Source organism: Sciurus carolinensis, chromosome 3, assembly GCF_902686445.1.
Source record: "Sciurus carolinensis chromosome 3, mSciCar1.2, whole genome shotgun sequence".
Lineage (NCBI taxonomy): Eukaryota > Metazoa > Chordata > Mammalia > Rodentia > Sciuridae > Sciurus > Sciurus carolinensis.
In genome coordinates, this window is record NC_062215.1 from 35,908,364 (window position 1) to 35,924,621 (window position 16,258).

At 34.3% G+C, this 16,258-nt stretch overlaps 1 protein-coding gene across 1 annotated transcript in view; it reads left to right on the forward strand.

Annotated features, from left to right (window-relative positions):
* The window catches only part of Usp32 (ubiquitin specific peptidase 32), a 192,882-nt gene that overhangs the window by 39,191 nt on the left and 137,433 nt on the right, over positions 1-16,258 (forward strand). The window contains exon 2 of the mRNA XM_047544723.1: positions 11,406-11,533. Within this exon, the coding sequence (XP_047400679.1) occupies positions 11,406-11,533 (128 nt within the window). The remainder of the gene's footprint in view (positions 1-11,405; positions 11,534-16,258) is intronic.

Below are 16,258 nucleotides of genomic sequence, written 5' to 3' on the forward strand. Positions count from 1 at the left end.
TTATATATAATGTATGTGATGTACATGATGAATTGCTTTTCTCTTGCTACTTTCAAGATTCTCTTTTTGACTGTAGATATATTGACTATGATGTGTCTCAGAATTTATTGTACTTGAAATTCATTGAACCGTTTAGAGGGTCAGATCAAATTTTTCTCTCAAATTTGGCAAGTTTGGGGGCAGTATTTCTTAAAATATTTTTTCTGTTCCTTTCTCTTCTCTATTTTTGTGTATTTTATGTATTTCCTCTCCCCCTCCCCGCCCCTGTGCCCTCCTCCCACTGCTTTTTACAATACTGGGGATTGAACTCAGGGCCTTGCATAAGCTAAGCAAGCACTGTACCACTGAGTCACATCCTCAGTCCTTTTTATTTTGAGACAGGGTCTCACTTGGTTGCCCAGGCTGATGTCAAATTTGGGATCTTCCTGCCTCAGCCTCTCACGTAGCTGGGATTACAGACTTGGACCACTCTACCCAGCTTTTGTGTGTCACTGCTTTTGATGCAGTCTTACAGGTCTCTGAGTTTCTTATTCATTTTCTTAAGTCATTCTTTCTGTTATTGTTCTAGTTGGCTTTTTTCCTGCTGTGACTCAAAAACCTGACAAAAACAATTGTAAGGGGGAAAAGTTTATTTGGGGGCTCACAGTTTCATCAGAGTTCTCAGGCCAAAGACACCCTTTGTTCATTGGGGCTTGAGGTTAGGGAGAACATCATGGTAGAAGAGTGTGGTGGAGGGAAGTGGCTTATGACGTTATCAGGAAGCACCCAGAGAGTTCCACTTACCCGATACAAAATATATATCCCAAAGGTATGCTCCTAGTAACCCACCTCTTTCATCTACACCCTGCCTACCTTCAGTTACCACTCAGTTAATCCCTATCGGGATTAATCCACTGATTTGGTTAAAGTTGTCATTACCCAATCATTTCACCGCTAAACCTTCTTGCATTGTCTCACACATGAGCTTTTGGGGGAAACCTCATATCCAAACCGTAAAAGTTACTCAAAGGATAATCTTAACCTGTCTTAAAGTGGGATGTTTCTTCTTCAAGTTCAAATCTATGTTGAGATCCTTTAATGAATTTTTCTTTTTGGTTATTGTATTTTCTGCTCTAAAATTTCTAATTCCTTCACCTTTTCTGGGACCCTCTACTACTGAGCTCCATCCCCAGTCCTTTTTATTTTTTATTTTGAGACAGGGTCTTGCTAAATTGTAGAGGCTGGCTTTAAATTTATAATCCTGCCTCAGCCTCGTACATTGCTGGGATAGGTATGTGTTGCTGCACCCAGTTTAATTGGTTCCCATTTGTAATTTCTGTTTCTCTGTTAATATTCTCTTTTTGGTGAGGCAGTGTGCTCATACTTTAATTATTCATGCTTACCTTATTCTTTGAACATATTTGTAATGGCTAATTCAAGGCATTACCCAGCAAGTATGTTGTCTGGACTTCCTTAGGGACAGGTTCTATTTACTGTCTTTCTTCCTGTATGTGGACCACATTTTCTTGTTTCCTTTTCATGACTTCCAATATTGTGTTGAAAACCAGATATTTTAAATATTATCATATGTATATGTGAAATATATTAACTTTACAAAAGTGGGTCAGAATTCATGTATTTTGTATATGCATATGATTTTCTTGAAGTAAAAAGTTTGTAGTTATAGCTAGAGTTCAGGAAATGCCCATGGGAATGAAGATGTCCATCAAGTGTCACTTCAGAAAAGGACTGATAATTATGGGTATTGATAGGAGAAAACAATGAGTTTAGATAGGACAGTGACCATTGTGCTGTTCTCTTACATTGAGTATGTTTTGTGCAAATTTTTTTTTTTTTTTGTACCAGAGATTGAACTCAGTGGCACGTGACCACTGAGCCATAGCCCCAACCCTATTTTGTATTTTTATTTAGAGACAGGGTCTCACTGAGTTGCTTAGTGCCTCGCTTTTGCTGAGGCTGGCTTTGACTTGCCATCCTCCTGCCTCAGCCTCCTGAGCCTTAGGGATTATGGGCGTGGGCTACTGCGCCTGGCTTGTGCAATTATTAAGTCACATAATTTTATTTCCCTTTCAAGGAAGTAAGTTCTGATCTCTTCTTTGACCCTGCAAAAGCCATTTAAGTATCTTCTCTAAGTCAGAGAGGAGAAGTTGGCCTGTTTGTTACTGGTATTGTAAAAATTGTATTAATGTGCTTGGGCTACTATAACAAATTACCAAAAACTTGGTGACTTAAACAACAGAAATTTTATTTCCTGTTGGAAGTAAGGTTTGGTTCCAACAGGGTTTGGTTTTTGGTGATGGCTATCTGGATATCTTCCTGTCTTACAGATGGCTAACTTCTTGCTGAGTCCTTACATGGCTTTTCCTCTGTGTGTATATAAGAGAGAGAATGCTTGAACTCTCTGGTGTCTCTTATGTGAGTACTAGTCCTGTTGGATCAGGGTCCGTCATTATGACCTCATTTAATTATAATTATTTACTTATTCTAAATGGATTTATACTGTGGGTTAGGGCTTCAACATATGAATTCAAGGGGGGTGAGGGTATATATTCAGTTTATACCAGAAATGTAAATAATGTGAAATATTAAAATTTTCCTATAGACTTGGTCTTTATTAGTGTACACTGACTTTACCTTAGAACTAAAGAGACACCTAGAAATTATGAAAGTTCATTTTTTTCCTTGTCTTTTGGCAGCTCATTACTCATTAAACTCTATTCAGTTAACTGATTTTTTGAATTTACTTTGCCTTGCTTCACTTTTTTATTCATTCATGTCTTGTCTGTATTAATGCAATAGTCTCTCAATTATTATTTGTCTCCAGTTTGACTTTCTTCCAGTCTTTTTAAACACATTTGCAGAAGTGTAAATTTAAATCTGTTTCTTCTTTCTTTAAAATCCAAGAAAGAATTTTATTGTAATAATAGTTTATTTATTTATTTATTCTTTTTTTTTTTTTTTTTTTTAAAGAGTCAGGATCTTGCTATGTTGCCTGGGTTGGCCTCAAACTGTTATGTTCAAGCAATCCTCCTGCCTTACATCCTGAATAGCTAGGGCTACAGCTTGAATCACTGTGCCCAGCTAAAATAATACTTTAAATAAGACACAGTTGTTTATTTTTTTCATACCTAAATCTGGAAATATGACATCAAGGGTTTGTTGGGCAGTTCTGTGGTCATCTCGGTTTTTCTCTCTTTTCGACATCACCATACTTAGTGTATGGTTTATGTTTACTCAGGGTATAAAATGGCTGCTAGAGGCCCAAGTGGAATGAGTAGACAAAGGCAAAAGGACATATGCTAGCTGCTACCTTTTAAGGAGCCTTCCTGGAGATCCCCTCCTAGCAATTTCTATTAACAATTTATTGGTCATTTCTAGTGTTAAGGGAAGCTGAAATGTACAGTCTTTCAGCTAGGAATATTATCATCTTGAATAGTTAGTTTTTTTTTTTTTTTTTTTTTTTTTTTACGATGCTGGGGATCGAACCCAGGGCCTTGTGCTTGCAAGACAAGCACTCTACCAACTGAGCTATTTCCCCAGCCCCGTTGTTTTTTTTTTAATAAATATATATTTTGTTTGTTGATGGACCTTTTATTTTATTCATTTATTTATATGTAGTGCTGAGAATTGAACCCAAAGCTTCATACATGCTAGGTGAGTGCTCTTCCACTGAGCCACACCTCACCCAATAGTTAGAGTTTTATTAGGTCTTTCTATTATTCTAACTTTGTACCCTGTATATCATATTAGTTAAAATTCTCTATCCAGAGTTACTTTTTTTTCCCCCCCCCTCTTAGTACTGGGGATTGAACCCAGGGTGCTTTACCACTGAAGTACATTCCCAGTCCTTTTTATTTTTTTTAATTTTGAGATAGGATCTGACTAGGTTGCCCAACTGGTCTCACTTGTGATCCTCCTGCCTCAGCACTTAACCACTGAACCACATGTCCAACCCTTTTTTTTTTTTAATATTTTTATTATTAGAGACAGGGTCTCACTGAGTTGATTAGGGCCTTGCTAAGTTGCTGAGACTGGTTTTGAACTCCTGATCCTCCTATCTCAGCCTCTCAAGCCATTGGGATTACAGATGTACACCACCATGCCCTTCTTGAATTGATTTTTAATCATGCATTTTTATTACCAAAAAATAAAACCCAATGCAAATGTAATGCTTAGTATTCATGTATGTGGCAGATTATATTTTCAAATGATGGCCACAATATTATTTCCTGTTCCTTATGCTTCTTACAATGTGACTTTGATACTTCTTCCATTGATACGTATAATATCTGGTTCTTACCCTTAAGTCTGGACACACTTGTGACTTAGAAGAAGCATCTCTCTTGTTTAATTTTTTTATTAGGATATTTTTTTAATAAGTAGGTTGATTTCTTTTTTCTCTTTTAGTATTTTCACTCTAATTTTACCTTTTTTTGGTACCTGGGAATGAACCCACGCATGAGTCATTGCGCCCAGCTCTAATTTTATCTTTTAAAAACTTCGTTATCTTTCTTATTTTGTTTTCCTCACTTTTTTCCAGTTGTTTCCTAAGTCAGTTCTTTCTTTGGTTTTGTGGCAGATGAGGACTTTTGCTAAGAATTCTCAAACAGAAATCCATTGGCCCTTCTTCCTTTTTCTGTTATCAGAAAATAAAATAAATTAAGGATTGGTGAATTGTAATATCTCTCTAGGCTTGCTTTCTTTTTCAGACTATCAACTTTTTCTTTGTGGATTGTGTTGTGTCTCTCTGAACACTGGCTTCAAATCAGATTTACTTTTGCAATATCTTCAAAATGATTTGATTTTATACCTTATTATAATTTTTCATATTTTTACCCCCAAAATTCTGAGTAATTCCTTGAAAAGTCAAAATTTCTTTGCATGTTTTTCACTCACTTAGGTATTCTTTTCACTGGCATACTTTTGTCTCTTGCAATCCTCACATTTTATATTCTATCTTCCCAAACTACAGTCCAAGCATTTCTAACATCTCATGGCCTATGTAGCATTACTTATTCCCTTCCTGCTATTGGGTGTGTTCTTTCTGTCTATCTTGATTCTTGATTTTCTCATGTGAGAAATGCTACCTTTCAGTGAAACTAGATTCCTTCCCCCCATAATCTCTTCTCTATTACCATAGTACCTACTTCTATCCATTAGACTGTTTATTACTTTCTACTTTGTATATTATTATGCTAATATGCATTTGAATCCTTTACCCTTCTTTTAGAGATTTGATCTATTGGTTTGAGTGGGAACCTGGGCATTAGCGCTCTAAATTTTCATCAGGTGATTTCTAGTTGTATAGCAGGGTTTAAGAAGTACTGGAATAGAGGTGATCGTTTCACAATGCATACATACATGAAAGATCAAGTCATATACCTTAAATATATATAATTCCTATTTGTAAATTACACGTCAGTAAAGCTGACAAAAGAACCACTGGAATAAAGATATAGCACAGTGCTTGGTTGTAATATGCATTCAAATATTGTTGTAGAATTTAATTTTTTTTTTTTTTATTTATTCTCTGTGGAACTAGGGGATGAACCCAGTGGCGCCTTATCTCTGAGTTATATCCCCAGCCTGTTATTTATTTATTTATTTATTTATTTTTGAGACACAGTCTCACCAAAGTTACCGAGGCTGGTGTTAAATTTGCAGTCCTCCTGCCTCAGCTTCCTTCCCAAGTTACTGAGATTACAGGTATGTGCTACCACACCTGTTAGATTTTAAACTTTTAAATATAAGGACCATGCTTTATCTTTATATCCCCCATAACATTCAACACATTATTGCCGGTTATTGTAACTTGACAAAATACATTGTATTCATTTTTTGTTGGAAATTCATATAGAGATGTGTGTTAGGTTTGGATATGCTGTGTCTCCCAAAAGCTCCTTTGTTAATGCAGAAATATTCAGAGTTGAAATGATTAGATTATGAGAGCTGTGGCCTAATTGGTCCATCTTAGTTTGAATGGACTGACTAGGTGATAATTGTAAGCAGGTGCAAGGTGGCTGGAGGAGGTGGGTCACTGGGGATGTGCCTTGGAAGGATTCATTTTCCTTGCAGTTCTGCCCCTATTCCCTTTCTCTGCTTCCTGTCTGCTATGTCCTGAGCAACTTCCCTCTTCCATGCCCTTCCACTGTGATGTGCTGCCTCACCTTGGGCCCAGAGCAATGGAGTTGGCTACCCATGAACAAAATCTCTGAAACTGTGAGCCAGAATAAATTTGATCTCTAAGTTGTTCTTATCAGATATTTTGGTCACAGCAACACAAAACTGATAAAAGTAGTGGGCTTCTCAGAACTTGCTAAGATTTCTTTTGTAACAGAAATTTCTGGACAAACAAAATATTTTTTCTGGTCTTATTTATATTTTAAATATAAATAAAAGCTTACCCTCTAGGGAAGTCTTGGATTTAGTGAACTCTGAACTAGTCTTATGGTTGATCAGTGGATTAAATACAAGAAGCCTCATTCTTAAATCTTCTGGTACAAGGTAGTCTGTATAAGATCTGTATGTATTCTAGAGGTGACTTTTTAGTCTGTTTATGATTAATTAGAAGCCTTTGTAGATAAGCATAGTAAATACAGCAAATGAATGTACCTATACCTTGAGTAAATACTGGAAATACTAGGTTTAGATCAACCTGTAGTTTGTCAGTGCTACAGGTTTACTAGATAAAAACCTTTGATTTTGGGGTGTGTGTGTTTGTGCTGGAATTGAACCCAGGTCCTAGTGCATGGCACAGTTCTCTTCTTGATATTCCTTTTCTCTCCCTTTTCTTTTCCTCTCCTTTGTTTCACATGTTAGGTTGTAGCCAGGTCTGCTGGGTTGGAAATATTGGTCTATAGGTACAGAGAAAAGAGGATCGGAGAAGAAAAATCTATTGCTTTTGTTTGCTTTATCAGATTTGTGCTCTATCACTGTATTGTACTCCCCTACCGGAACCTTTGACCTTTTAAGACCAAGTGATCCCTGGCTTGCTTCTTTTATACAGTGTTGAATGGCAAAATTTGTTTTATGAAAAGAGATTTCATTTTGCTTATGATTTTATGAAATGTTAATGTCCTTTGAATGTGTTGGTGAATACTTAATGTGACCTGTTTTTGAATAAGATACTATTCATGCTCAAATACCGTGACATGAGTATATAATCTACAGTATATGACAATTCTTTTCTTGATATTTTTCCTCTGCTGCTCTCTCTCTTTTTCTTTTCTTTGTTTCATTGTTAGGTCATAGCTGGATACTTGGTTAGAATTATTGGTCTATAGGTAAAAAGGAGAATAGGGACAGAAAAGTCTATTGTTTTTGCTTGTTTTGTCATTTTCTGTGTACTTCTTCCTCTCATCATTATTTTCATAACTTCCCTACTGTTTCTATCCAGAATTAGAAGTAAATGGAATAGGGTAAATCCTCACTGTGCCTGAAAATTTTCTTCTTTGATACTATTATCTATTGGGCATCTATTATTTTTCAGTGCTTGTTAAGTTCATATATCTATATCTATCTATTCCTATATATTCTCTCATTAAATCCTTTTAACAAACTATAGCTTTGTAAATGAAATGCAAAATCAAACTCCACATTAGGAAAGGCAGATCTTTTTTTTTCCCTTTTGGTTTTGGGTATTGAATTTAGGTCCTCATGAATCTTAGGCAAGTGCTCTACTGCTGAGCTTCATCCCCTCCCCTCAATGACTTTTTTAGCATTTCAGGTTACAATGGATAATCAATCACAAATGTCATTAAGCATCATTGACTCATTATATGTTTCATTTATTTATTTATTTATTTTTTATTGTAAACAAATGGGATGCATGTTGTTTCTCTGTACATGGAGTCAAGGCATACCATTTGTGTAATCATAAATTTACATAGGGTAATGTTATTTCATTTATTTATTCATTTACTTATTCTTGGTACTAAGGATTAAACCCATGTGTGCTTTACCACTGAGATACATTCTCAACCTTTTTACTTATTTATTTTTGTTATTGTGAGATAGGGTCTCACTGAGTTGTTCAGGGCCTTGCTAATTTGCTGAGGCTAAAAAGCAAAGCCAGTGAGCATTCTCAAAAAGTTTTGGATTTTGGCCTGGCACTGTGGCACAGGCCTATAATCCCCAGTGACTCGGGGGACTGAGGTAAGAGGGTCTCGAGTTCAAAGCCAGTCTCAGCAACTTAGTGAGGCTCTAAACAACTCAGGGAGACTCTGTCTCTAATAAAATATAAAAAAGGGCTAGGGATGTAGCTCAGTGGTTAAGTGCTCCTAGATTTAATCCCTGGTACCAAAAAATAAATAAGTAAGAGTTTTGGATTTTGGAGCATTTGACTATATCTTTTAAGTCCTCAATTCTCTTTCTGTTCTGTTTGTGCTTATAATTATCCTGTTTTATTCTCACAGTAATTTGAATGAGTTTGAGAGTATTATGCTTTCCTACTTTATTTAAAAACTTACTAGGCTTGATCCTATTCTTTTTTTTTTTTTGTCTTGTCTAATAAGTTTTTACTTTTTAAATCTTCAAATTTTCTATTGGTATAATGAACTATTATTATTATTTTTTAAAATTTACAGTGCTGCAGATTAGGCCATGGTGTCATGCATGCTAGGCAAGCACTTTACCACTGAGCTAAACTTCCAGTCTCATACAGTGACCATTTAAAAAAAAAATTGTTTTAGTTGTCAATGGATCTTTTTAAAAATAATTTTTTTATTTACGCATGATACTGAGTATTGAACCCAGGGCCTCACACAGTGGTAGGCAAGCACTCTACCGACTGAGCTGTCTCCCCAGCCCCATTTTTATATATTCCTTATCTGTAGATTAGTCAAATGTTAGTTTATTCTGAGAGTAAATAAAAAGTGTTTATTTTCAGTAAATATGGATCTGTGGTAGGATTTTTTTTTCTTTTGCGGTGCTGGGGATTTGAACCCTGGGCCTTATGCTTGCGAGGCAAGCACTCTACCAACTGAGCTATATCCCCAGCCCGGTGGTAGGATTTTTGTGTCTGATATTCTATTTTGAGTATACACAATAATTTTTTCACTTTCTTCTATTGATAGATATTGCTTTTTATAAATGCTTTAAAAAGTTTATATGTGTGTTTCCATTATAAATGGATAAATTTATTAGTCATCAGCTTTCTCTTTCTTTCAAAAAAATTAGCTTTTCAAATAATCTGTACCCAACAGTGGAGATAACCACATTATATTTTAATGATTTATTTTTCCCAATCTCACCAGATCATGAGCGACCTAATTTGTTAGTCAAAGCATTAATGAAAATTAGGTATTGAAAAAAATAGATTTTTTCAAGTAGCTGGAGGTAACCTCTTTCATTACTGTAATCTATGAGCTTTGTTCTGTTTTTCATTTTTAAATTCTAAAATGAAAACCAGTAAGTTTGTGTATTGGTATTTGTTAATATTATGTCTGTTTTTTGTGGACTAAATATACTGATTTTTTAGTGCAACTAATATACTTTTCTTCAGTTACTTATTCAAGTATTCTTTTTATTTTATCATTGCCTGCATGTTGTTGCACCCGAACCCTCCCTCCATATGACAGATATTTTCTGAAGGATTAGCTATGTGCCATGCACACTTTAGTCTTTATCTTGCTGGCCCTGGCCCTTTCTGCTTTACTTGACACTGTTGATCAGTGCCTTCTTCCTTGTCTTCGGAGACCATGTTTTTCTGTTTCTCTTCTATCCTACTGATTATTTCTTTTCAACTTTTTTCTTCTTTCTTTTTTCTCATTTCTCTTTCTTCATAGACACTGTAAACATTGACTTCTTTCAGTTTTATACTTTTTATTCATTCTGTTGTTATTGTTGGATGGTGGAGATAATTCCAGGGCCTTCTATGTACCAGGAAAACTTTTTAACCCTGAGCTATGACCTCAACCCCTTATTCATGGGTTTAATTACCACCTATATACTGATAACTCCCATCAGACCTCTCCTAAGCTTTATATTAAAAAATTATAAACAAAATGCATCTCCCTGAGGTCTCCCATATTCAGTAAGTCCTTAACAGTTTATTATCTTTTTCTTTTTCCTTTATTCCCTTTTTCTTTCTTTCTTTCTTTTTTTTTTTTTCCCCTCGGGATTTAATCCAGAGGCAGTTTACCACTGAGCTACATCCCTGAGACAAGGTCTTGCTAAATTGCTGAGTCTGATCTTAAACTTCTGATCCTCCTGTGTCGGACTCTTGAATCACTCTGATTACAGTCATGCACCACCACACCCCACATCATCTTTTCTTTCCATTAGCTTCAAATTCTACTGACTTTACTTCTGGATATTTTCCAGATTTAGCTCTTCTTCTTCTTGTAGTAGCAGTGTACTTTTTGCTCCTCTACAGTATTTTAGAGTGAGTTGTCTGAATTTTATCTGTCTTTTTTCCTGTGTGTCCAGAGTTTATATCTGAATTGTATCTTACCATGTCACTTGGTCTTGCTGTCTCTTTTGGTTTATCTGTTCACAATTTATTACCTCCTGCCTTGCTTATTTTGCTATAGTAATATACAGTACATTGTTATACATTATTATATTTTGAAACAAACTATTAACCCTGCCTGGCATGCTCTTATCCCTTTTATTTGAGTTAGCCTTTAAAATTTAATATAGTCTTCTCCATTCAGAAGCTTTTTGTTCCCCTTCACATGGATCAAGAGAACCATTTCTGTGCTTCCATTCTAATTGTACTAAACACATAATATTGAAGAGTAGTCATTTCTGTGTTCTTGTAGGTAGAGATTGTTCTATAAAGTGAAAATAATCTTAAATGCCTAAATTAATGACTTGGCAATTATTTTGTTTTTGATAGTGGATATCTAAAAATTTTAGGTGGTTATCTATAGTTTTCTTTGTAAAGATGACAAAAATCTAAGCTTCTAAGCTAAATTTGGGGACTATCCTCTACATATGCTTACAAATTACTATAAACATACATATGTGTGTGTGTATGCAGTACTAGGGATCAAACTCAAGACCTTGTGCATACTTGGAGAGTGCTGTATTACTGAGCTTTATCCTCAACCCTAACCATAAACTTTCATTACAAAGGAAATGAATGTATTGCTTGTGATGTTGCCAAAATCTAATTCCATTTAGTTTATCTGCTAATTTGAAACATTTGTTACTTCTTCCTAAAATTATTACTACTTCTAACCTAAAATTTTACACATCTGTAAATTTTTGTCTTTTGAAAATAGTGGGTCAAAATTTTTTCTACTTATTTCTAGAATAGATTTGAGACTATTAGAATTATGACTAAATATCATTGGTTTGTTACTTATCTGAAAGAGTATTTGCCACCTTTTCTTAGAAACTGGGTTTTGAGAGACATTTTTCCTTTGACTTCTTACCCATCTCCTATTTCTGCATTGTAGTTACAGATGTAGAGCTGAAAAGACTTAAAGATGCCTTCAAGAGGACCTGTGGACTCTCATATTACATGGGTCAGCACTGCTTCATCAGGGAAGTGCTTGGGGATGGAGTGCCTCCAAAAGTTGCTGAGGTAATCTTTATGTATCTAGGTTTTCTTTCAAATGTTGTTCACTAGCCTAAATTCATTTTTTCAAAATTGTTTTTGTTTTAAATTATTTTCATTTTTTTTTCTTTTTTGTTAAATATTTTTAAATATTACCCTTTTTCCCCTTCTTTGTGATGGCTGGGGATTGAACCCAGGGTCTCACACATGCTGGACAAATTTGTTTACCTCTGAGCTAGATCCTCAGTGCAACCTGTTTTAAAATTTTAGGGGTAGAAGAGAGCTCCTGTTTTTAACAGATTTAATCTTCTTGGCAGTTATTTTTCTTGCTGAGTAGATAAACAGGTCGAGTTTTTGATGTCAGTGTGGTTGTATTCTTAGAGGCCAAATGAAAGTACTGTAGAGCTGTGGTTTGCTTCTTTTGTGCTTTTGTGCTTTAATAGCAGACATGAATCTTGGGACCATTTGTGTAATTGGCTGTTTATTTTACAAACTTCATCTCTGCTATAAAACTTGTATATTTTATAAATTTTGTGTTGAAGGAAACCTTTCCATATAGTAAAACTTAGTTCAGTCTATTAAATTCAATGTTGTAAATGAAACACTAGTTTATTTGAGCTTATTTAAATTCTACTAAAATTTTTAGGTAGAGATGAAATGTATTAAGCTGATATGAATATTCCCTAAGAGAAAAATTTTGCTATTTTATACAGATATGCATTGTTATTCCAAATGTGAAAAAAATTTATAAACCAAAAATTATAATAGAAGTTTTAAGTTTGGTATATTACATAGAACCTTAATTTTCTTTTTAATTTACAAGTTTGTATTTCTAAAATGTACTGTTATGTTTTTATAGAGATTACATTTTGTTTTGGTGTATATGTATATGTTTTGGTGGAGGATATATATTGTATATATCTCATTGATTATTGTATATTCTTTTGACTTACATGCTAATATACTGTAAAAACTTGGGATTTAGAATTTCACTTCAGGGTCTAACCAGTAGTTTAATATGATGATATTAATTGTCCATTAGAGGAATGGACTTAAACTTTTAAGTTTATACTAATTACTATAGGCTGCTTCCAAGTTCAAATATATGCTAATTTCAGCTTTTATGTCCTGTGAGTTCCTTTCTTAAAAGTCAAAAGTGTCTGACCCACTGTATTCATGATGCTGGGAAAAACTTAGGTCATTGTATATGATCTCTTGGAGTCATATATAAAGGTATGCACATTTATGTACCTAAAAATAGATATCTGTTGAGGTTCTTGCCCATTTTTAAATTGGGTTCTCTTTTCATTATTGAATTCTAAGAATTTGCAGGTTTGTACTGTGGCACACACCTGTAATCCTAACAATCAGGAGACTGAGACAAAAGATCACAAGTTTGAGCCCAACCTCAGCAAGTTAGTAAGACCCCATCTCAAAATAAAAAATAAAAGGACTGAGGATTTTTTTTTAGATGTTTGTTGATAGACCTTTATTTTACTCATTTATTTATATGTGGTGCTGAGAATCAAACACAGTGCCTCATACATGCTAGGCAAGCACTTTACCACTGAGCCACAACTCCAGCCAGGACTGGGGATTACAGCTCTGTGGTAGAGCACCTCTGGATTCTATCCCTAGTACATCCTTCCCAAAAGATACATGATTTACAAATATTTTTTTGTATTTAATTATTGAATTATAAGAGTTCTTTGTATATTCTGGATGTAAGTTCTTTATAAAAGATATGGTTTGCAAATATTTTCTCCCATTCTTCTCATTCTCTTGATTGTACCCTTTGAAACACAAAAGTTTTAAATTTTGATGAATTCCAGTCATCAAATTTTTTTTTTAATCTGATGGAATCAAGAAATACTGTGATAAGATAGCTTATCCAGTCTTGTCTCACTTTTATAAAGTGACATTCTTTCAGGCTTTCCATATCTAAGGTAAAATGAAACTCCTGAAGTATCATTTATATATGAATATTTCATAAACTTCATTTCACCCAAAACTATTTTAAGAGTCTTACTGTACCCTTTGGAATATCTGTTAAAATTCATCACTGCCTAGTGATTGTTTTACAAGAATTACCTCAATTTTAAATTGTAAAAACCATAATGATTGTTTCAAGTTTCAGTTTCAATATGTTTAGCAATTTTTTGCATAAACTCTTGAGGGCAGAAATTTTATAAATACTTTAATAATGATGAACTTTTTTGCTGTATTATTTTTTTATTTAGACTTATTTTAAGTGAGGAAGTGTACTATTAGTATGTGGATATTGATCAGTATATAGCTAAGAATGGGTCACTGTATGAATATGACTCCTGTAAATTCTTTCTTGAAGTCCTTCAGAGAGATAGGGTAAAGAGAATCACTTATGCTTGGTGAGTTTCTGGAGTAATGTTTTGAGACACAATAGAATTATTATTTTTTTATTTGTTTAGATGTTGATAGACCTGGATTTTATTCATTTATTTATATGTGGTGCTGAGAATCGAACCCAGTGCCTCACACACGGTAGGCAAGCTCTCTACCACTGAGCCACAACCCAGCCCCAAGAACATTATTTTAATATCAGTATCTCTATAATGAAGGCCACAGGAACTATTTAAGCTGCCAATTGTAGATGCAAAGAGAACATAATTTTCTAGCTAATTAGTGTTTTTCTTTATAATAAAAGTAATAACTTTTTTTTAAGAACAACAAAAGATATTTTTGGAATTTTAGTACAAAAGATCATAAGCTTAAAAGAATAACTTTTTTTAATTAAGGAAGCAATGTTAATTTCTAAATTATTTTTTAGAAGTCAGCTTTATATTTTAGAACTTGCTTTTTCTTAAGACTTGCTATCATAAATTCCAAGATAGAGGTTATTTTGAATAACAAGTAAGGGACTCATGGCAGTTTATAATTTTTAGTGTAGACAGATTTTTTGTTTTTAGTGCTGGTGCTCAAACTCAGGGCCTTGCACATGCTAGACATACTCTTTACTACCAATCAGCTCTTACCTTCAGTCCTCCAGACTCATTTTTTTTGAGGATAGATTAATGTAATTAGTATTTTAGTTCACTTCTGATCTGTCTTAAAATAGTAACCATGTACTACTTGAAGAAAACCCTAAATGCATGGTGGTGTGCATCTTAGTCCCAGCTACTTAGGAGACTGAGGCAGGAGAATCACTTGAACCTAGTTGCCTATGGGCAATGTAACAAGATTCTTATCTCCAAAACAAAAAGGAAAGAAATTAAGAAAAAAAGAATAAATGAATAGAATTTGAAGAGATCGGAAGAACAAGGTAAGTAGAATTAAATGAAAGATGTGCTCTACTTGAAATTAGACTTTTCTGAACCAGTTCACTAATTCTTAATGATCTTTATATTTTCTTTAGAATGTTGCTTCCCTACCACTGTTACTCTTCACAAAGAAATTTAATAACAAAACATTCCCATATATTATTAATTTGAATTTGTTTCCTATTGTTTCTACATTCACTTAAAAGTGGTCTTCTTGGCTGGGGTTGTAGCTCACTGGTAGAGCACTTGCCCAGCACACATGAGACCCTTAGTTCAATCCCTGGGACTGCCCTGGCAGTGTTTTTCAGCATTTAAAAATGTGGTAAGCAAGGTAAATTTATAGCTACTCCTTAAACTTTTCTTTTAACAAGAAACTCTTAGTTTCTTGTGTGCCATAGAGATGTGTCTAGCATGTGATAGTTAACAGTTCTGTAGAATATATATTTGGCACATCTCTGTGGAACCCTTAAGATTTAACCCCCCTATACTAGGAATTGAACTCAGGATCTTGTGAAAGCTAGGCAACATTCTACCATTGAGTTACAACCCCAAACCTTTTTAAATTATATTTTGAGACAGAGACTTGCTAAGTTGCCCAGACTGACCTTGAACTAGGGATCCTTCTGCTTCAGCTTCTAGAGTAGTTGGAATTATAGGGTATGAGTTACCACACCTAACCTTAGGATAATCTTTATGTGGAAGAAAATAATAAGGATTGTAGGGAAAATAGAATTATGCGCTGAAGACGCAGCAACTATCCTGTTTTTTTCTGAAAATATTAACATTTTCTCTTTTACAATAAATAAAGCAGTTTATTCTTTTAACAGTAAAATATCTATATAAATAAAATTAATTTACATCTTTTAGAACATCCTGTGAAAATAACCACTTATTTTTATTAATATTTTTACATAATAACTTTTTTATTTTATTTATTTTTTATGTGGTGCTGAGGATGGAACCCAGTGCCTCACATATTCTAGGCTTTACCACTGAGCTACAATCCCAGCCCTTGGGGGAGATATTCTATACTGTGTGGTGATTCTCTGAGGGAATCTCAAAGAAATAGGCATTTTATAGAGCATCTCATATTGAGATTTAAGAAATCCATATGACTGCTACATATACTAAATCCCAATAGAATGGCGGCTCCACTTTGTCATTCAGGAGTTAAGAACCCCTTTGATCAAAGAGCCTTTCTGGAAGTCCACCCATTGACTTATAGTTACATCTTATTGGCTATCTCTAGTTGCAAGAGATTGTGGAAAGTGTAGGTTTAATTGGACAAAAGGAATTCGGGGAAAAATTTGTTATAATTTCTATTACTAAGAAAGAAAGAAACAAAAAGCTACCTCATACAAACTATACTAGGAGACGTGGTGAGTAGCAACAGGAATTTATTAAATAGATTGGATAGTGTCATAGAGTTAACTTCTTCTGACACAGATGGAATTTT